Source organism: Poromitra crassiceps, assembly GCF_964638095.1.
Source record: "Poromitra crassiceps genome assembly, chromosome: 23".
In the NCBI taxonomy this organism is placed as follows: Eukaryota; Metazoa; Chordata; class Actinopteri; order Beryciformes; family Melamphaidae; genus Poromitra; species Poromitra crassiceps.
The window spans coordinates 17,831,384-17,852,769 of record NC_139639.1 but is presented as its reverse complement, the minus strand read 5'-3'; the positions used below and the strand labels follow the sequence as shown (position 1 = coordinate 17,852,769).

At 41.6% G+C, this 21,386-nt stretch overlaps 3 protein-coding genes across 4 annotated transcripts in view; 2 read left to right on the top strand and 1 right to left on the bottom strand.

The window, feature by feature from the left end:
- Window positions 1-1,484, top strand: part of LOC310796874 (cysteine/serine-rich nuclear protein 1-like) — an 8,266-nt gene extending 6,782 nt beyond the window's left edge. Inside the window, exon 5 of the mRNA XM_083659110.1 lies at window positions 1-1,484. This exon is cut by the window's left edge and continues 357 nt beyond it. Coding sequence (XP_083515236.1) covers window positions 1-642 — 642 coding nt within the window. The 3' untranslated portion in view covers window positions 643-1,484.
- Window positions 1,485-2,778: 1,294 nt separating this feature from the next.
- gorasp1a (golgi reassembly stacking protein 1a) lies at window positions 2,779-10,057 on the top strand. The gene is made up of 9 exons (XM_083659254.1): window positions 2,779-2,911; window positions 4,341-4,421; window positions 4,596-4,799; window positions 5,487-5,573; window positions 5,721-5,851; window positions 6,636-6,768; window positions 6,984-7,095; window positions 7,269-7,412; window positions 7,610-10,057. Exons 1-9 carry the CDS (start codon window positions 2,849-2,851, stop codon window positions 8,107-8,109), a joined length of 1,455 nt encoding a protein of 484 aa, XP_083515380.1. The 5' UTR covers window positions 2,779-2,848; the 3' UTR covers window positions 8,110-10,057.
- A 61-nt stretch (window positions 10,058-10,118) lies between these two features.
- Window positions 10,119-21,021, bottom strand: LOC310796860 (WD repeat-containing protein 48). Of its 2 annotated transcripts, XM_083659090.1 has the most exons (18): window positions 20,965-21,021; window positions 20,078-20,218; window positions 19,841-19,919; window positions 19,378-19,590; window positions 18,991-19,181; window positions 18,670-18,894; window positions 18,137-18,211; window positions 17,732-17,834; window positions 17,544-17,641; window positions 16,516-16,623; window positions 16,259-16,355; window positions 15,365-15,460; window positions 14,616-14,721; window positions 13,921-14,008; window positions 13,547-13,651; window positions 13,038-13,114; window positions 12,706-12,898; window positions 10,119-11,240 (listed from the first exon to the last, which is right to left on the bottom strand). In XM_083659090.1, exons 1-18 carry the CDS (start codon window positions 21,010-21,012, stop codon window positions 11,145-11,147), a joined length of 2,139 nt encoding a protein of 712 aa, XP_083515216.1. In that variant the 5' UTR covers window positions 21,013-21,021; the 3' UTR covers window positions 10,119-11,144. The 2 variants fall into 2 exon arrangements, with proteins under 2 accessions (XP_083515216.1, XP_083515217.1); XM_083659091.1 differs by lacking the exon at window positions 13,547-13,651.
- Between the last annotated feature and the right edge of the window lie 365 nt (window positions 21,022-21,386).

The window sequence follows — 21,386 nt, the reverse complement described above, 5'->3', positions numbered from 1 at the left end:
ACCGACTCCTCTTGCTCCTCTGCGCACAGCGAGGACTCAGACGCAGGGGGACGCCTCACGGGGACCCAGACTTCACCCGAGGTGGACGATGGAGGGTTGGCCCGCGTCCTCATCTGCGACTCTGAAAACGATGACTACTCTCCAGGCAGCCGACCGAGACACACCAGACAACCGACGACCAACTCTGGCACTTACGGCACCGCTGCCGACACTATGGGACCACTGGGTGGGTCTGCCACACATGACACAATTACAGACAACATCGGCAGGGCCTCGGCAGCAGATTATCTCGACGAAAACGCGAACCAAGCCACCGACTTCTTTGATGACAGCTCCCTGGAGGACTTCCCCAACACTCCCTCCCCCACTGTAGACTATTCCTCAGGCAGTTACATGGACCTCAGCCTCTCCTCCGACTCTGACCTGGAGTTCTTCGACAGCGACTACACCTCCGGCCCACTGCACAACTCTTTCAAAGGGCACAGTCACCCAGACAACTTTTGCCATCTCCAGCTGTTCAGCTCTGCGAGTCTCCTCAAGTACAACGAGTCGAGCACCTACCTCCTAGAGTCTCTGATTGGCTTGTCTGAACCGCACCCAGAGCAGGCTTTTCCAATCACAGACAACCAGATTTTTTTATAGGCGATTCAGTGAGGTCTTGCGATGAGGAGGAGAAACTCTTAAGAGAGCATTAAATGTAGAGAGCACTGTTTTTGTATATTTGTAAGGATATTTCAATGTACAAAGAATGTTTGATAAAATATATTTCCCCCAGCAGGATATTTTATATTGCCTAAAAAAAAAAAATCTGTTTTTGTTGTGGGGAAAACACATTGAGTCATCTAACTTATGTCTTTTCATCCATCTATATATATTACGGTGTTATTTAATTTCTTCATGTTGAACAGTATCATATTTCTGTATTGGAGTAATGAAATAAAACATTTTTATTTATTTATTTACTGATTTAAAATGTGTTCAATGGGTGGTCATTTCCTGTTGACCACCATTGGTTCTCAGGGTTTATTTGAATAAACCAAGACTGGGCAAGCATAAAGGTATAATGACACAATGCAAACATAATGGAGATAATGATAACTCAGCTTGTATAATGTATTTTCCAATGCTCCTTTGACTATATTAATGTATTTGATGGTGTGGTGATGATGCTGCAACAGCATGTTTCAGGTATTAACACACAGGTTACATTCTGTGATCCTGCAGTTAAATCTCTGTCACATGACATCTTTTGTCACATTGGCGATTGCAGCCAATATTTTTTATTACACTGTTGTATAACTGAGCAGTTGCCCTGTGTCAGTATATATTTCAAATACAATCAGCCTCAACGATCTGTGATGAAAAATACTAAGGCCTAAATCCAATGCAGAGCCCAGTAATACCTTGAAGCTATGATGTCTGTTATACTTTCACAACAATACAGGTTCAGTTTAATTTTCAGTATGCAACTAGCCAATGCACATATCTCAGACATCATTTTAGGATAATGGACTGTCAAACTGCCATTTATTTTTATTTGTAAACAAAACATGAATTAAACTTCTACAAAACGTGGTTTAAGTCTACATTACTGTCTGTGTGTAGACACATTCTTGTCAATGCAATAACTCAAGAATAATAGATTACATGATTCACAGGTTCCTCCTATAGAGTAGATGTTCTGATTAGGTTTTGTAGCACCTTCCTGCATACATTTCCATATTTATGAGGAACTATTATTGAAACTACTTTAACTCCTTAATCATTTTGTTAATGTGTTATGTGAAAATAAGTATGTTAACATAGGAATATTTGCTAATGAATGCATTGCCGTAGGCTAATTAATGACCTCATTAATTAACATAGCTGGTGTTATGTTTAATATAGGCCTATATTTATTATGGTGGGGCATTAGACAGCTAAAGTGCTTCTTGTTAATTTAAAAGTTTTTTGGAATTATTTTTTTCTATCAATAATACGAGTAAACCTAATTTCACGATAAATAAAATAAAATAATTCTAGTGAAAAAGCCCTGTGCGTGATCTATCCATTCTCAAGGCAAGTAACCAATAACATTAATGGGGGCCCTGGCACTGGAACACCTACCATCATTAATGTCATTGTTACACCTGTGTTTATCCTGCCTTGAGACACAAAATGACTGATGTGAAAAGGCTCAAATTTCTTTTGTCTGGTGCTGCCTTAAATGACTGTCAGAAAAGTTGTTGTTACGTATGCTACATAATGAAAATAATGTAAATACGTTTCAATGTTTTTACTTTCACACGTCACGTAGTTTATGTTTTTAATAAATGAATTAATTCAAACATCCCTTCAATTAATTAAACATTCCTCCTCTTCATTCTAAACCTAATTTAATGTGCAAATACAATAAATTAATTATATTAAGAATGCCCCGTGCCCCGTGCGTGATCTATCAAATGCGACTTTGAGTTTTACGAGCAGCAGTTGAAGGCAGCTAAAACGTAGAGCGCGTCTTTTCTACGATGACACTTGCGTGCTTGCATGCGCGCGCGCGCGTGTGCGTGTGTGTTTGTGTGTGTGCGTGCGTGCGTCTGTGTGTGTGCGTGTGTGTGTGTGCGTGCGTGTGCGTGTGTGCGTGTGTGCGTGTGTGTGTGTGTGTGTGTGTGTGTGTGTGTGTGTGTGTGTGTGTGTGTGTGTGTGTGTGTGTGTGTGAGTGTGCGCGTGCGTGCTCGTTTGCAAGCGTTCGCAGGACAGCAGCGGTCGGTGTTCGACTGCTCTGGACTGCAGACAAGATGGCCACGGACTGTCAGTTATAAATCTCCAAATTCTTTGATAATTATTAATATTGTAGCGTTCACTCAAAATGGGTTTATCTCAGAGTTCAGATGCTTCCGAAGGAGGGACGTATGGATATCACGTGCACGGCGTAAGGCTTGTAAAAAAAAATTATAGCGTAACGCTATATTATTTTGAAGCAGCGAGTGTAGCATGTTATCTTGGAATGTTACTGTAGCATGAGTAGTTGCTCCAAAATGTGATGAGGTGGCACTGGCAGTATTTAACTACCTGTATATTCGAATTGGAAACAATTCTGCAAGAGCAACTTTTATTTTGAAAAAGGAACTAGCATAAAATATGCAGGCTAATGCGACCACCTTGTGTAAATGACACTCAAATGTATCTGCAATTATTATGCATCGCTGAGAATGTGTGAGACTCAAGAATGGAGCTGTGTTTACTGGTCTTAGGCCCGCCTAATAGCTTATCTAATCTCTACTTAACCTTTTTCAGACTGTTGCATAAAAAATAATCACGATTTAGCTAATAATCATGATTTAGCTATAGTTCACAATCAAATATAGCTAATTGGTGATGCAGGCTATAGCTATTTGATGGTGTGATGACTATTCTAACACACATTATTCTATTTGTTTTTATTTCATTTCAGTAATGTTATTGTTGCGTCCCTTGTGCCCTTGTTCTCTTTTGAAGATGTACTTTCTATTAACTGAATAAGTATAACTGTACATTACTTCTTCATTAAATCCTTCTATAAGCATCAAGAAGCTCCTTTTTTCTAATTACAGTAATGTTATTGTTACAATTTACATTTTAAGAGCATCGGTTTTTAATGGTTTTTACCTAGTACAAATGAAATGAACATAATGTACACAATAAATAATCATAGTAAAAGGTGTCCCAACCTGGCGCCCCCATGATCTATTATTTGGCCTGGAAGATGCCATCGTTCATGTTTGTCCTACTGTATGTAAATCATTCAGGATAAGCCTGTTACAGTTTGGCTCTTTCAGTAATATCTGAATGCAAGTCAGATTCATCCCTACGTAGATTGCAACGCCCTATGGCTGGTGTGTTATGCATAAATCTAGCTCTACAGGTTTAAAGTCACTCAGGTCTGTACATTCCAATTCTGTACCAAGAACAAAGCTGGCCAGCATGGGTGACCGTGCCCTTTCATCGCTGGGGCCACGTCTCTAACCAGCTCCCAGCAACAATCATCAGACACTTGCTGCTTTTAAATCAAAACAGACCCACTTGTTCCTCTCTGCGTTCCCCTAGGCCCAAGTTCTTATGTCCTTGTCCTTTTAAAATTCTGTCACAAATGCATTTTTTTTAACCCTTTTATGATTTTAGCTTATTGTCTATTTTATGGGTAATTGGCCAGTTTTACTCATTGTGCTTATTATTAGTCTGTTTTATGTCTAATTCACCAGTTTTACCATGTTGTTATGATTGTTTTTATTCTCTGTTAAGCACCTTGAGATTCCGTTGCATTTTAAAGTGTGCTATATAAATAAAATCCATTATTACTAAAGTTCTCTTGGGGTTGACAGGTGCAGGAAAATTCCCCTGCAGAAAAGGCTGGACTGGAGCCCTTCTTCGACTTCATTCTGTCTCTTGACAGCAACAGACTTGTAAGTTCACAACCACTGTAGTCCATAGTCATTATCTAGCTAGGTCATAATAAATCTGTAAAGGGCATACAGGTGTATTTATACAACACATCATTAAAAAAAACTTTAGATTACCTCCTACTTTATAGGCATTGTGAATGATGTTGATTGACTCCTCTTATGTCTGCACCCCAGAACCAGGAGAATGACCTGCTGAAGGAGCTTCTGAGAGCCAACATGGAGAAGGTGGTGAAGCTGGAGGTGTACAGCACTAAAACCATGAGCATGCGTGAGCTGGAGGTGGAGCCCAGTAACATGTGGGGAGGACAGGGCCTGCTTGGTGCCAGTGTTCGCTTCTGCAGCTACCAAGGAGCCAACGAGAACGTGTGGCACGTCCTGGTGAGCTGCTCCATCGAGAGCTAGCTATGGCCTGATTCTGGTTGAGCCTAGGGCTGGGCGATGTGGATCAAAAATGTTATCGGTAGTTTTTTAGGCTGAATGGCAATACACTACACAATATCTTGGTATTTTCTACAAAGTCTGCTAAATGTTCAGTTGTAATTAAGTCAAAGCCACATGTGAGATGTCACAAGCACTTATTAAAACAAGACTGCAAAGACAGGGTTTCCTTCCCTATTTTATATACAGCTGCTAGGGCTGGGCAATATGGACAAAATCAAATATCACAATAGTTTTGACCAAATACCTACCGATCATAGCGTATATCGATATTGCAACAGTATTGTTGGGATGCTATTGGTGCTTTCAAAAAATATTTACACAATGAGATTTTTGATAAATAATCATCAGTAATGGGTGACTAATTGGGTAAGGTAAAGGCTAATAATAGAACAGCTAGAACAGACTGGTAAGGTCAGAAAATAATACATTACTTTACTGTAATGCAGCCTTTAAAACCAGAAAAACTTAAGACACCACTAATGCCATATCACAATATTACGAGATCCAAAATCTAAGATGATATCTAGTCTCGTATATGTCGGTATAATATTGCTATATTTTTGCCCAGCCCTAGTGGAGCCTCTATTGTTTGGTCCCATAGAAATTAAAATTTCTTTCCCCTAGGATGTGGAGGCGAGTTCCCCTGCTGCTCTAGCAGGGCTTCAATCCCACACAGACTTCATTGTGGGAGCAGATCAGGTGATGCAAGATGTAAGACTCATTTTCATTTCACGCATCTATGACTTTGGGTTCCAGTATATTGTGCTAAGATTTGCTCAACATGTGGTTTTTAGACCACAAGTCACAAATGACCCCATATTTCAAAGCTGAGTTCATGTAGACTTGTCCATTTTGCAGTCAGAAGACTTCTTCTCCCTGGTTGAGGCCCATGAAGGGAAGCCCCTGAAGCTGCTGGTGTACAACACTCAAACAGACACTTGCCGGGAGGTGGTGGTCACGCCAAATGGAGCGTGGGGAGGAGAGGGCAGGTGCGTGGCTCAAACACAAATGAATCAGAGCTGCTTATTGGGAAACACCACTGTTTCATCTTGAACAAGCCTCTCTTCAACCTGTTACTCCCCTATTTGTGTTACCCCATTCTGGGAACCCAGTCTTATCAGTCTGACGACTAATAAGACTCTGGGACAGACGGGTGATATTTCAGGGTTTCTGGTGTAGAGCGGAGTCCACGCCAAGACTTCCGCTTCCGTGCCCCGTGGTCATTGTTTATAGTCCGATTGACGTGAGAATGGAGTCGGAGTTGATCGATCTATACTTTTTGTAGGCGTTTTAGGTCCAGACGACATTTCGGCTAATTTCTATAAACCAACGACAGAAGCAGAAGTCTTGGCACGGACGTCCGCTTTACACCAGAAACCCAGAAATATTGTCATCAGACTGATAAGACTATGGGTGCCCAGATTGGTGTTACCAACTCCAATTAAAATACATCATGCTTATGTATAGCTCCACTGAAAATAAATTTAGAAGAGAAGGGTTCATCCATAAGTAATTACTGGAAGATCATTTGTTTTGCATCTTGTGATTTCAAACTGATACGACTACTATAGTATAAAGTGTATCTGAATAAGTCAGAGACACTCATTGCAAGAGTAAGTACACAAAGTCAGTCAGCCATTCATTTAGTGTCACAATTCTAGGCTGTCCATCGACATTGTGTGTGACATCACAGATTACCACCTTATGTGGTTGAAATGTCTGAATTGTTCAACAGTGGTATTTCATACTGTATATATTTATATGTTGGTTTAGTTTGGGTTGCGGCATCGGCTATGGCTACTTGCATCGAATCCCAGCTCTTCCTGAAGAATTGACAGCGAAGCCCTCATCCCCTGAGCCTGAAGAGAGCGCCTCTCCAATGCTGCCTACCCATGGATTCACAGAGGTACATACTGTATTTCCATTGGTTAGTGCCAGTACTAATTTGACCATTGGGTGAACTGACTGCAAATGCATTGAATTCCCTTTTCCCCAAGGCAATACCAGTCAAACATCAGCGTGGTATTGTGTTTATCGATACTAAATGCATGATCCTGGTTTACACACAAGATGAAAGCATTGGCTGTCACTATAGAGCATACAGTACCTGTTTGTGTACAGGCCTCCCTGATGGCTCCTTCAGGCCAGAGTGAAGATGTGTTGGACCTGGAGGAGCATGTCATCCTCACACATGGTCCTCTGCCTCCACCCATCCAGAGAGTCATGGACCCTGGTGAGTTCCAAGCCGTGTTTAAAGAAGATGTTTGCACAAAAGTGAAAGTGCAGCAGTAAGACTCACCTGATGACTGTGGAGGCTCCTAAACTTTACTAGCTCAAAGAACTTTCCTCCACCGTCTGACCCGTGTCAATGCTTACCAGCAGTGAGTGTCTTGTTTGTGTTTCTAGGCTTCTCTGAATCTGAGGCGGCTATGATGAGCACTGATCCTGCAGACTTGCTGGACAGGCTGGACTTGTCCATGTCGTCTATCGACATGACCGACACTTCGCTGACCATGCACGAGGAGAAAGAGTGCAACATCTCTGGTGTTGGTAAGTTAAAACAGCAGCAATTCATTCCGACCTCCAGGTGCTTTCATGTGTTTAACTTGAATTTGACAGAAGGAAATAAGTTGGAAGTGAATCAATCGTAGTCGCAGAGTTTATGCGACCAAATGTTTTGTGTGGTAACACTGGAAGCCATCTTTATTCTTAATGCAAACCTTATTTTCTCATTTCCTGTTGTGCAGAGGAGCTGGAGGAGAACGAGGTGCCTTCACTGTCAGCAGACATCCAAGCTGAGCCGCAAGAGCTGAGCCCCGAGGCGGCCATGGACCTTGCTTCAGCCCTCGCTTCCACTGACACTCTGTCCGACTCGCCCATCCCACCCGTCGAACCATCTCACCTTGTCACAGAGTCCACGGCCCTCCCTAGCTCTCCCTGTGATACCCCAGATCCGCCTACGGATGTAGCGTCTCCTCCCTCAGAGTCCCCAGAGCCTCTTGTTGAGCCCCCCGTCCCGGCAGTCGAACCCCCCTGCCTGCCTCCTGTCGATCTCCTCCCGCCCCAGGCGGCTGACGAGTCTTTGCTAGACGATTCTGCCGCTGAGGCCGTCACAGACGCAGTGGAGCCTGACGTCATCAGCTCGGCGGAGCAGGCCATGGAGCCAGCTGTGCCCGCGCACCGATGCGAGCATGAAGACGATGGGGAGGAGGCAGACGAGCTGGCTGCAGAGCCCAGCCTCGAGTGAGCTTGCGTCACGTGACACAGCAAGTAGAAAACAAATACAAAGTGATGTCGACAATCAGCTGGGCTTTTCAAGGGAAACACTATGGAAGAAACACAGGACAGAGCAAGGGGAGAAGATGCACTGTGCAATTTGGTACCAATAGTCTTGACAGTCTTACATTATTGTACGGCTCCATCATCAGACTAGTTACACTACAGGAATGGGATAAGCATTAGCATATAAGTAGGAAAATACTTAGAGGCACTGTAGTAATAACCTTTTCCTTTTTGTATTTTATCAGAGAAACTACAGGTACTGCTAATTTGTAAGTCAAAAAGGTAATGTTATCAACATTTTACTTTGTCTGGGATACAATTAGATTCATCAAGTAACTAGGCATTGCTTTACAGTCCTTTCATACACTAGACTAGAGGAATGAATACTTGAATACTTCCAAAGATATACACATCTGTTATGACACAAACTACACAGAAACACACGTTTTACATTTACTACTGCAAAGCACAGCTGCACCTTAATCTTAGTATCCAGTTTTTGAAATGACCAGACTGTTGTCAGTCAAAATGAGTCATTGTTACATTGTCATTCACTACACAGAGATGAAGAGCACATCGCTTGGTGCAGTGTTAACTGCTGTTGCTGTGTTGAAGAGATATTACATTAATGACAACACCCCAAATAGAGGGTTTAAAATAGCATACACAGCTTTATTTCTATAGGTTGGCATGTATAGGCACATTTTAAGTTAGTGGCCCATGTATGGAATTGTAAGTGTTTACAAAGGAAATATGAATCCACTTTTAGTTTAATCAAAAGGTCAGTCGATTATATCTTAAACCTGCTTTGATGAGGTCAGTATGTTTTGAAGTTGAACAATGTCATTATTTGATTTATTCAGCCATAAAGTCACCTGTACAGGTAACAGGCAAGTGGTAGTACTTTTATAGGATTTGTCCCAGTGTACCATTCCATGTTATTCACTTTGTCATTTTTGTGATCTACTATGCAATAGTAGGACAGGAGTATTGTCTGTGGCTCCTGTTAACAGGCAATATGTTTATAATGTAAATCTAATAGACGACAGACCTTTCATATGTAAGTAGTATCTGATAACGTAGTGATGCTGTGTTAGTTGAGTAATTGTTTCGTGTTTTTGTAGGGGCATCCTGTTTTTCCACTTTCAAAAGTAGGTGCTAGTCGGTAAAATAAGGAAAAACATATTTTTACAGATATTTTATCAATTAATTGTATGTTTTATTAGGAATGAGTGCAAACAAAGAATCTGTTGATGAATGTGAAACGGGTGAATTTTTCTATGCTAAAAGAATCACATCACTGGAACAAAAAATAAAAAATTAAAACTTTTTGTCCCTTGTTTTTCTTATTTCAGAATCAACAAACCGAACATGTTACAATTCAGAATAAACATCCATTTATAATTACAATAAATCTGTCAATGTTAAACCATTCCAATTTATTTCTTTGTTGAATGCCTAAAATATACATCATTCACAAGTTATTACAACAAGGGTATATATATATATTGCAGTGTGATGGCCTAATTATGGTATCCCTTCCCGTTTTGGCCAATTGGAGCTCACTCAAATGCAATACCTCTGACATCTGACACATTCCTCATGGAAAAATGTATTCCATAAAATTTACAATGAAAAGGTTTGTTATTCTGCTTGGTGACACCAAGTGAGAAATATGCATCGCTATCTATTTTATTTTGGTAGGTTTCCCACAGTGGTGAATATTCACATATAGCTCAGATGGTAAGAATCCCTTCAAGTTGATAATTAAGTTAAGTTTAATTGAATTACTATTTAATAATCTAAATGAAATATACAGTAGGAACAGCCCTCAATATGTCAATATAGTCACTGCTCATGATCAAAGCACAGAGCAAGTAAGCATGTGTTATTGTTTAAGATATATATATATATATATATATATATATATATATATATATATATATATATATATATATATATACATATATATATATATATATATATATATACCTTATATATAATTTCCTGATTGCTAAAATGACTTGGACAACTACTAACATTCTTAAGAGTAAACTGCAATTTCTGGGTTGTAGTGAGAACAAATGCCATTTATACATCCAAGGCAAATTACCTTTTATGTCCATGAATGTGCTCTTTTAGGGATTTGGAAAAATAACTTGTTAGTATCCACTTTTAAACTGTACAACAAAATAAAATTGCTTAACCATTCCTTTGGCCCTGCCCACTCCCAAACAATGTTATCTAAATCAAAAATGTTGTGTACATATATTTACAAAAAAAGAAGAACATCATTCCGTTCATTATAACAGCACAGCTAAGAAGAAAAGCTCGGACACACTGACAAGTGCTCCTGTCAATGAGGTTCAAGCTCGGAAATAATTAAATCTCTAAGCCAAGGTAAGTTCAAGTTAAGATGGATGCCAAAAACAGAACAGACGATGATTGCTTTGAGGAACTGTGACACTACCCAGAGACCAAGTGTACTCCTAAGCAGTGATACTGTTTTAGACGGTGGAGTGTTTGTAGAACAAGGACAGTTTCTGGAATGTACTAGAACAAACAGTCTACTACATCCATGTGTGTGTGTGCGCGCGACACACACACACACACGCACGCACACACACACACAAAACATACTGTACTATCGGCCGCTTCCAAAGTAAAATGCCAATAAGGAGGAAGAACACAAAAACTAAGCAGTCAAAGATGTAAAAATAACAATAATAATCATTGAGAGCTAGAGAAAACGGTTGATTCCATCCTTCAAATTGTCAAAAAAAAGGTAAAAGAAGAAAAACTACAGACCACTTATCTCCCAGGTGCCTTGGCTGCTTCGGCCTGTTCTGGTAAGTTCCCTAAGAGGCACAGTGAGCCTCATCCTCACTGATACTGCGACTCTTGACCACACAATGGGGTTGAGGGTACTATATGTCAGTGGTGGGTGGTGATTGGCAAATGACGAAGAGTTATTCTTTTTATTTTTAAAAGTCACGAGTTTCACGTGGACTTCTGCCTATAGTGAAGTGTCAAGTCCCCTCCGCTCTTCCAGATAAAATGTTTAACTGTTCGCAGGTCCATGTTGGGATCCAGAACCTGAGGGAGAGGTAAAGAAAAGACAACAGGGAGAAAACTAAGCAAGGTCTGAAGATGTAAAAGGTAAAATATTGACATTAGGTCTGGGAAAAATCATATATGTATTTTTAGGCTGAATGGCAATACACAATATATATCAGTATTTTTTATGAAGTGGGCTAAATGTTCAGTTATACAGTAAGTCAAAGCCACATGTGAGATGTCAGATGCACTTAGTAATGTGGATATAATGACTAACTGGGTAAAGGTAAATAACAGAAAAGCTAGAACAGTCTGGTAAGTTCAGAAAGTTACATCACTTTATTGTAATGCAGCCTTTTAAAACCAGGAAAAAACACAACACCTGACGATATTGTGAATATCAAAAATCTAATACGATATCTCATCTCATATCACTTATATCGATATAATATCGATATATTTCCCAGCCGTAACTGATGTCAAAGGTGTCAGGTTCGATTCAATTCCACGATGCATCTCAATAGACCAAATCAGGGGGGATGTTTACATTTACTTCCGGTTACCCCTGGGGTCCACACATCATAATGGCGGTGAACGGACAAAAACAGACAAAGAAGACAAAAATGGTTTGTTCGTGTTGTGTTGTTGTTTAATATCATTGATAACAACACTTTCACTAACGTTAGTGGAGACCAGACTAGCTAATTTACCTGTTGGACCAGACCAGACCAGAGTAGACTTGAAGCTAAGCTAAATTAACGTGGCGTCAGTAGCTCTGTCTGTAACGTTAGCTCTGTAGCTAGTTAACGAGTCTGCAAAAAAACAGCGAGTTTGACAGTTGTAAACAAACGTTATTAGCTAGCTAACACTACATAAAACAAACACAGAAGAAAGGCTAGATACGTCAGACAAGCATGTTTACCAACCGTTTGAACATTTAAATTGAAAGTAGTCGGCCGAAAACAACGAGAGGGTTTGACAGCATTTATTTGACAACACGCAAATTTAAACCTGCCGCCTTCCCGAAGTGGTACGCGGAAGTAATGTTGTTTACATGGTGACGTCATGGTGATTTGGTCTATAGAGCTCAAACAAAGTAGCGCATCTCCAAGTATCACATCCTCAAATTTTCTATATTACTGCACATGGCTACTTTTCATCAATTAATACAAGCAGTCAGATAAATATCAACTCCCTTTTTTATTTAGAAAGTGCTTTAAAATCTGAATGTCAACATAAATTTTAAACGATTCAACGCTTCATCTGTCAGTGTCAACAAATCAATTCCACGTCCGCATCACAATGCATCTTAAAGACGATTCATTTTGACACCCCTACCTGACAGCAGAATTTCACTTAGGTAAACAACATAAATCTACAGGGTTTCAATTATGGGACACTACTTGTGATTTAGGCTGATACATTACTGGAGAAAAGAAGGAAGCCATCACACTGGATATACACAAGTGAGCAGGTTGGGAGTTTGGGAAAAGCAGAGGCCTACCTGGTCTTGACACATTAGCTCGATCTTCTCCTCAGCTAGCATGGCCATGTCCTCCTCCTTCTCCTGCTCCCCGGGCTTATCGTTGGCTGAGGAGCTGGTGGTCTGCGACTCGTTGTCCAGGTTGATGATCTTCTCGTAAACATGCTCCATAACCTTCCTCACCTGGAGCATGTCACTGGCCGACAGACGGTCCCTGCACAACACAGTGCGTTTACAATCAGCTCTCGACAGGCTGTTTGGACCACATGTCTGCATCATGCATGCGTTCTCGTGTCACATGACCCGAGGAAATACAAGCTTACAAGCTCACAACAGAGAGGAAAACAACTCACTTCTTCAGAGTTTTTGCACCAGAGGAAGAGTGGGGCTGGAGGTAGAATGGGATTTTGTTGAATTTGGGCATATTTTTCTGAAAGAGAAGAGGAAGGATAATACATGTAAGTGGTGTAAGTCAAATGCATCAAATCAGGGACAGGCCTGGAACAAATTGTTAGTGTGCCTCCTGGAATAAATTCCAAAGTCCACCTCAGGAAAATGCAGTGGACCGGCCATTCAAGTCAGGACTCCCAAGTCAGAAACTAAATTTGCAGTAAGGCAGTTATCGGACGTCATGACATGGCAGCATCCACTGTAAATGCTACAAGGCATTACGTTTGAGTTCTTCTATATACTTTCTGCCATCTATACACGCTGAGTGTGTGTCTTGCGTTGCTTAGCAACAAAAGCAGTAGCGATTCTGTGAGCGGGTACAAGCTAGCAAACTGATAGCTTGCTAAAGGCAGTGTGTGAATGGGTTCAGATTCATAATTAGCAATGCCATTTCACATGCACACATACATACATGCACATCACCAGTCGACTGCGGAGCAGGCGACCACAAGTTTCCTCCATCCCACACGGTCCCGGGCAATACATGCACACACACACACATTTTCCCATGCCTCTCCTTAATTGGAAAGGGGGGGGGGGGGGGGGGGGTGCACAAAGACACAGAGAGAGAGGGGGGGGGGGGGTGTTAAGAGAAGGTAGAGGCTTAAAGGAGGGGTGAAGGCAGAGGGAGTGAGGGATAGGAAGGGAAGAAGGGACACAAAGACACAAACATTTCCTTTGTGAGGAAGCATGCTCAAATTTCCAAGAAAGAAAATAAGGCCTAAATATGGCCTAATCCAGTTTCATTTAGGATTTAACACAAGTAAGGCAGGCCATAATACTCACATCTACAGTTATGTCGATAACCCACTGTGGAACGGTCTCGTTCAGCAGCATGGATTCAGTCTCTCCACCTGAATCTCTACATAGCAGCCTGCAGCATATAACATGACGTTGGAAGCAAAGAGAGGGAGGGCATATTCAGTGACTCAACCATTACAAATAACATTTCTAAACACACATCATCGCAATCTGTTGATATCAATGTAATCCGCTGTGACATGGATCGATATGATGAATACAAAGTGGTGACATAAACCGATTTTACAGCCAAGTACTTTTGTACAAATTATGATCTATCAAATTAGAAAGGCTAAATGGAAGCTGCAACGTTTGATCAAACTCAATATCGCACAAGGCTTTTATGCCGACTTGAGACGTAAAAGCTTTTTGACAACAAAGAAATTATTCAATAAACAACCACTGATACACAACATAAAATACAGGGTTCCCACACCTTCTTGATTTAAATATTAAATTTAAGGACTTTTCAGGCCCAGTCCCTTCAAATTAATTCAAGGACCCAACACAGCATAGTTTGAGGCACAGATCAAGGTTAATTACTGTTACTGCTTGCTTGCTGATGGAAGCGGATAAAAAAAGCACATAATTCACATTTAATTTTTTTGTGACATTTCAAAGATTTTTATAATTACAATCGGCTTGACAGTTGGATGTCAACTTAGGTAATGAGACAGTACCTAAATAGTGTTCTGCCTCCTGCTTCCCCGAAGATGACTGGCGTGTGTGGCGGCACTTGGAAATATCCATTTCCTTTCTGCACCCTGTTCTCCTGCTCTCCGTTCACTGTGGGGGTGGCAGCACATTCATAAGAGCAACTGATATAGACACCCAGCACTCACACAGCATTGATCCACAACAGCATGGAATGTAGTCGCTTGTACTGCCAAGCCAACTCATGTTTGAGGCCAAGTGGATAAAAGTGTACTTGAAGCACAAATGGACAAATGTGTCTGCACGCTGAATGGAACCTCCCATTGCTTTAATGCAGGGGTTTTCAAAGTCTGAGACTGTGGGCTTCCCCTCAGACAAAGGTTGGAAAAAACCCCTTTAGTTTACTTGCTTAGTTTCACTCAATTGCTGGATGCCCATGGGATCATGATTATGTTATTTGATCCCAGACACTCAACAATTGAGCAAAGATAGCCTGATATTGCGGTTTGACATACTTCAGACTACACCAAAAGGCCAAAAACATTTATTTGTTTCTAACTCTGGGAAAGTTGGGAAAACAGTAAATTTCACCAAAACTACTGCATCTCTGAACTATCTCTAGCACTTGAATCCAATGTGTGGATGTATTTTTCTATTTGTAATAGAACTACAACAGGACGAGGCAGCATGTAGTTGACTACATTATTGTAGGAACATTGATTAGTCAACAGTCAAAATCATTGCAAAATAGAGGGAGAGTTAACCATCTCCTTACCGTGATTCACCTCGTTCTCCTCCTCATCCATGGGGTTGATGTGAGTCCTGGGCCAGAACTCCAGCAGAGCCTGCAGCAACAGTCCACCCAGGTTCACTGCAGAGATGAATGATGGGGTACAAACATTTCATATTAAGTTGGAGCCTTAATGGCACATTAATGGCACATTACTTAAAGTCCCTGGAAACCAAAATCCATAAAAACCTTCTAACTATTAAATTTAGGGTATTATGTGAGTAATTGTGTGCCTCAGAAAGTTGACATTACTTTCAACCCTAACCCCAAAAATCGACACTTTTCTACAAGGTCTGGATTTCCATTTCCTCATTGAAGAGAGCGGTGCGCGCTGTGCTAAAATGCATGATCTTATCACATCATAAGATTTAATCGAATCACACACACGCATGCACGCGCACACACACACTGACACACACAGTAGCGCTGTGCACTCGCAGCGCAGATATCTCTTCCTCTCTGTAAACCCTCTCTGTCTGTGCTATGCGTCGAGCAACGCGCGAACACACACACACTCCATCTCTCTTTCCTTCTCTCTCTCCCTCTCTCTCTCTCTCTCCATTAGAGAGGTCTCCTCCAGCAGGTCTGCTCCAGAGAGAGAGAGAGGAGACCTGCTGCAGACGGGACACGCCCACACAGTCCGCAGGAGAAAATACACTCTAAAATCTAATTGATTCTCATGACTTTTGCCATGACTGTCAAACCTAAATTTATATACTTTGCGACGTTCATCATCGTTCAAATTTGGCTGGTGGCTTATTAACATAGGTTCCTGTGATGTGATGAACTCAAAATGCTAAATAATAAAAAAATATTTCTGGTTTCCAGGGACTTTAAGTGTTACTTGTACAGCTAATGTGATATAGTCAGATATCATACGCTTTGGGTCAGATCCATCAGAGCTTGAAAATCCTGCATCCTTTGCAGACACCCAGGCAGCGAAGCAGTCGCTTTCATCCAATGTGATAGTGAGCATCTATTCAACAGCAAACCAAAGGACGAGAGGAAAACAAAATTACTTGAGTTAACCAATCTCAGGCAATAGCTTCTTGGATTTTAACTTCACTCCGTAGATGGAAAAACGTGGAATTACCAAAACAGATTAAAACCTCATTTTACCCAGGTTTGGAACTCACCCCAGTTTTCAGATCAACAGAGAACCAGTTTGGCACATAGACCATCTTGAAGCGCTTTTTGATCTCTTCATCAAACTCGACTTTCCCAAGGTCTTCACCCTTGCAAGCCTGAAGGTAGAAAAAACACAATAAGCTTGATTCAGACCACAGAATTGATCAAGTTCAATACCAGGCATGTTTGAAGCAGTATATTTAATCTCTGAAGTGATTACTCCTTTACTTTGGCTCATTTGGGCTGGTGAAAACTATGCAATTTCAACTTGGGTACGCGTGAACAAGGGAGAAAGCAAATTACGATGAAGGTTACCAAAATGTCCCAATAAACAAGCTACCAGTGAGTCGATTTATTTAAACCCATGTTTTTTTTTTTCATATTTTAAATTTTTATAGAACACAAACAAGACAAAACAGACAAACAGGCTCAGACACAGGGGAAAGAAAGGCAAAACAAAACAAAACAAAACAATATAATCAACATTACAAAGTGGTGCCACCAGCCACCTAAGGTGCTTATGTTCTTGTAAACGATATACTTGGGATTTCACTCAAGGGGTCTATGAGAAGCCAGCCGGGCGAGTCACCCGTCACCCCTAGCCAAGTTGAGGTAGACCAAAAACAGGTCCCAGATAGTCACAAACTTTCTAAGTGCATTGGTTCTCAGGAACCTAAGTCTCTCCATGCGTATAACAGAGGTCATATCCGTCAACCACAATTGGAAAGAGGGTGGAGAGGGAGATTTCCATTCCTTCAGAATTTGTTTTTTGGCAACAGTTGTCCCCAGTGTCAGAGACTGTTGCACAGCTGTAGGAAAGTTCAGAGAGGACTCTGAGCAGCCGAAGATGGCGAGTTCTGCCTCCGGCTGAAGGGCCACCCCGTAGGCCTTAGAGTACCAGTCAAATATTCTGGCCCAGAATACCGTCAGTGAAGGGCATTTAAACCCATGGTTGACAAGTGCTAAGCTCAGACCAAAGAACTCTAGGTGTGAACGCACTCTATAGCAAAGAGATTTACCACATCCTGTAGTTTACCTTTAGGACGTCCCAGAAAGCCACATTGTTGTTGGTATCTTTGGTGAGTATGTGTCTCTTGTCATTCAGAATGTGACACTGGATAATACTGGCACCTCCTACAAACACAACATGGAATTGTATTGAAAGACACCTCAAGACAAGAACATTTGCAAAATACTGTAGTTTCAAACAAATAGAAGGTTTACCCTTGATGACTTGTTCAGGTTGAGTACATAGTGGTGTCAGAGGGGTAGTGCAGTCATTGTCATAGTCCCCTGATGATCTGAAGTTGTGCATTCCCTTTAGAGACTACATGGGGGAAAACAAGTATAGAAAATGTTAATCATTATTACAGATTGTCCTGAATCTTCATAATCCCTTCATTGCTTTTCCATGCAGCAAAAGCTGTGATTAATGTAATGCAATTATCATTTGTGTTTCACCCATGCCATCACAAAGCCGGTTTAAATTTTTCTACAAATTACACAAGGATTAGAAATTAAATAGCATTAGGTGTGGTCACACGCCTAGGTCTGTATGTGCACTGTGTTCTGCTAGAAGCATTAGGCTGACAGCTCGCCAGTGATCTCAGAGGAGACACGCATGCTTACCCATTTATTAACGGATGACTTGGTGGTGGAGACCCAGATTGCTGGCGGTGGGTCAGCAGATCTGTCCAGTTCCATCTGAGTAAGAGAGAAACAGAGCAAAAGGTTAGAATGAGTTATGAGCGTAGGAATGACCTTTAGGATGGAGATCGACAGTGCGTTTTGGAGTTATAGCCCATTCCCTTCTGTCTATGTCTAGTTTTGTGTTTTGCAATACACACAATATGTTTCAACAATTACTTTCTCACTTGTTATCATTTTTAAAATTCTAACCTAGCTAGAAGTTAGCTGTTGTCCCAGCTAAGAAATAATACACCCCCCCCCCTTCCCCCCCAAAAAAAGACATTAAAGTTTGTTAATGCAATGTTTTGAGGGATTATTTCCTGGAAGAGACTTCCATTTATCTTCGTGTGGGTGTCAGCCAGGTGACTGGTAGTAAGCAGAGTGTAACAGTGGCATTGATATGAAAGCACAACATTGTGACATCTGAAGCTGATGATTCCCCTGTTCCAGGTCAGTGACTACTGGCTCCTTACTTTGAGCACCGGGGCCTTCTCCTCACAGATGAGCACGCGGATGTCTGGGTTGCGGAGGTCAGTGCAGTAGATCTTTTTGTCCCTGCCTCCAGAGTAGATGTGTGTAAAAGCCTCGTTGACCTGCAGTGCCCAAACCCCTTCATCATGGACCCGGTAGGTGGCGATACATCTTTGTTGGCCGAGGGACCACAGACGGATGGTCCCATCGGAGCTGCCGGACAGGCACTGTGGGGAAAACACAGCACAATCAAACTTGGGGATACGGGGGGGGGGGGGTTAGAGAACCACCAACCACTGTATATTTCACACATCTTAACTCACCTGAGTGCCATCTCGATTCAACAACAATGACTTGACATTGTCTGTGTGGCCTTTCAGCTTCATCAGTTTTGCACACGTTCGTGGGTCCCACACTCTCAGAACCTTTTCTGTGGATCCGGATACAATGACTGTGCCCATCTGATTCATAGCCAGACTGTAGATGGAGTCTTTGTTCCCACTGAGCGACGAGGCTGAGCAACAAGACAGAACAAGAGTGAGTCCACTGGTACAGACATGAATACCATCCAGGGAAAAATAGAATCCATTACAAAACACTAGCGACTAAAAAAGCAACACAACCTTAACCTTGTGCTTTCACAGTAACAAGTGATAAGCCAGCGTATCACAGTGATATGCCACAAAACAGCACAAAAATATATTACTTACTGGTGACAGTGTTGTTGGATGCGGTGAGTGCTGTAAGCGTGTTCACATCCCAAAGAAAGATCTGCCGGTCCAGTCCAGCTGATGCCACCAGCTCCTTGTCCTTAGCATAGGCCAAGGCTTTCACATAGTCCTTGTGTGTCCGTAACGTCGACATGCAGAACCCTTTATGCGCATTCCAAACTTTGACTGTTGTATCTGATGAGGCAGATATCACTGAAAAAGAGAATCAACAATGTTTGCAATGTTTATCAAGTGAATCTGTCAACAGGATAGCAGAATAAAAGAGTGCCATGTTAGAGGCTGAATTGCATGGTAGGAAGAATATATAAGTCAATAGACACTGACTTAAATTTACAAGAATTTAATAAACGACGCGTCACACATCTCGGTCAAGCGACTTTCGTCAGGTATTTATAGGAAGAATATATGCCTAAATAAAACAGCAGCCAGTAATCAAACTCACATGTTTTTCCATTGCAGCAGAGAACAATGTCATTGACCCAATCTGTATGATGCTCCATCGAGGCAATGTATGGGTCCTGCTACAATGACAGGAAAGAGGAATTAGGACTTTCATGTTGTTGAGCACTGAGGCAGAGTGCTATCAAGTGATTGAGAGAAATGGATGTACATGAGAATGTTGAAGCCAGAAAATATATAGATTCTAACTGATATAGATTAAGAGACTGAGAAGCTGTACTTTGTGCTGGTTGACACTCCATATCCGGATGATGGAGTCCCTTCCAGCAGTGAAGAGCCGGTTCAGCGCAGGGTCCAGTTGGAGTGCATTCACCCCGTTTCGATTATACTTCTCCACCTCATCTCTAATGACATAAGACACCTGGAACCATAAAGAGAGAAGAGTGAGCACTGAGGTCAGGCTGCAAACACAGAGCCATAACTTACCCCAACACCCCGGGTTTAGCTACGTTACCTTCAGACAGCACATTACTAACTTTCTAATCACCAGTAACGCAAGCTGTTCCAACTGCAATGTTGTGATTAAATCAGCTAACGATATCATTATTAGCTAGCTAGCTAATTAGTCACACATAATGGCGAAGCATTTCCCTAAAATTAATCGCAATTAGCGTACGGTTAAACATAGGACAAGTAATTTGTGATGACGTCTACCACTGACTGCATAACGTTACTTGCAAAGTGCACGATAGAACCAGCAGGGACGTGCGTTATCCCAGCAATTAGACCGAGCCCAGTTACAGTGTAAGCTAGCGTTAACGCCGTAAAGCTTAATATGGCTGCTAAGACGGCAGACCAAATACTGATGCTAATTAACGCACTTCCCATGGAAATAAGAGTGCGTTTACTATATACTTGTGCGAGAATTGCTAACGCTAGCATGTGACGATTTAGACGTTAGCGTTAGCTGAAGAAGCTAACAACTAACGTAAGCTAAGCTAGCTAGGTTAGCCGGCTTGAGTCATGATTCATAACAGCCACGCTGTCTCTTTCAGTCTGGTTTTAGCATCTGTCAGGGGTCCCTGGAGCACTTTTCTATGCTGAACACCATCATATGGCCGTTGCCAGGCATTCAGCAACAACGCAAGAATAACAAATTTAACGTACCTGTACTTTTCTCCGCCCAGCAGCATTTTGCCTGTGATGCGTGGCCATCTTGCATGTTGACAGTCAGGGCAGAATGTATGATGCTACATCCGGAAAAAAGAAAACATACGCACTTTAGCTTTGTGGGTAATGGAGGCAAGTGTTCTCACTATATTTCCGCTTTCACCAAGCTCAGTCGTTTGATGTGAGTAAAGTTTAAACGCGCGAATTCTTCTACAGAAGAGGAGTGAAACTCACAAAAGTGTTGTCATAATTTTTCCGTGCTATGCTCTTCAATGACTTATTTAACGTTACAACACTTTTAACATTACATAACATAACGACACGTTAGCTAACTAATCAGTGAGATGATCTTTGCACACTGTCCTGGTTTTACTATATGCACCAGTAGAGGGCGCAATACGCCCAACACTGGGAGTCTA

Excerpts from the sequence above, each read along its gene's own strand:
- gorasp1a (XM_083659254.1), top strand. The coding sequence starts at position 2,849 with ATGGGTTTATCTCAGAGTTCAGATGCTTCCGAAGGAGGGACGTATGGA. Across the intron at positions 4,800-5,486 it reads AGAACGTGTGGCACGTCCTG|GATGTGGAGGCGAGTTCCCC; the intron begins GTGAGCTGCTCC and ends TCTTTCCCCTAG. Across the intron at positions 7,096-7,268 it reads CCAGAGAGTCATGGACCCTG|GCTTCTCTGAATCTGAGGCG; the intron begins GTGAGTTCCAAG and ends TTGTGTTTCTAG.
- LOC310796860 (XM_083659090.1), bottom strand. The coding sequence starts at position 21,012 with ATGGCCACGCATCACAGGCAAAATGCTGCTGGGCGGAGAAAAGTACAG. Across the intron at positions 20,219-20,964 it reads CTGGGCGGAGAAAAGTACAG|GTGTCTTATGTCATTAGAGA; the intron begins GTACGTTAAATT and ends TTATGGTTCCAG. Across the intron at positions 19,182-19,377 it reads ATCCAACAACACTGTCACCA|CCTCGTCGCTCAGTGGGAAC; the intron begins GTAAGTAATATA and ends CTTGTTGCTCAG.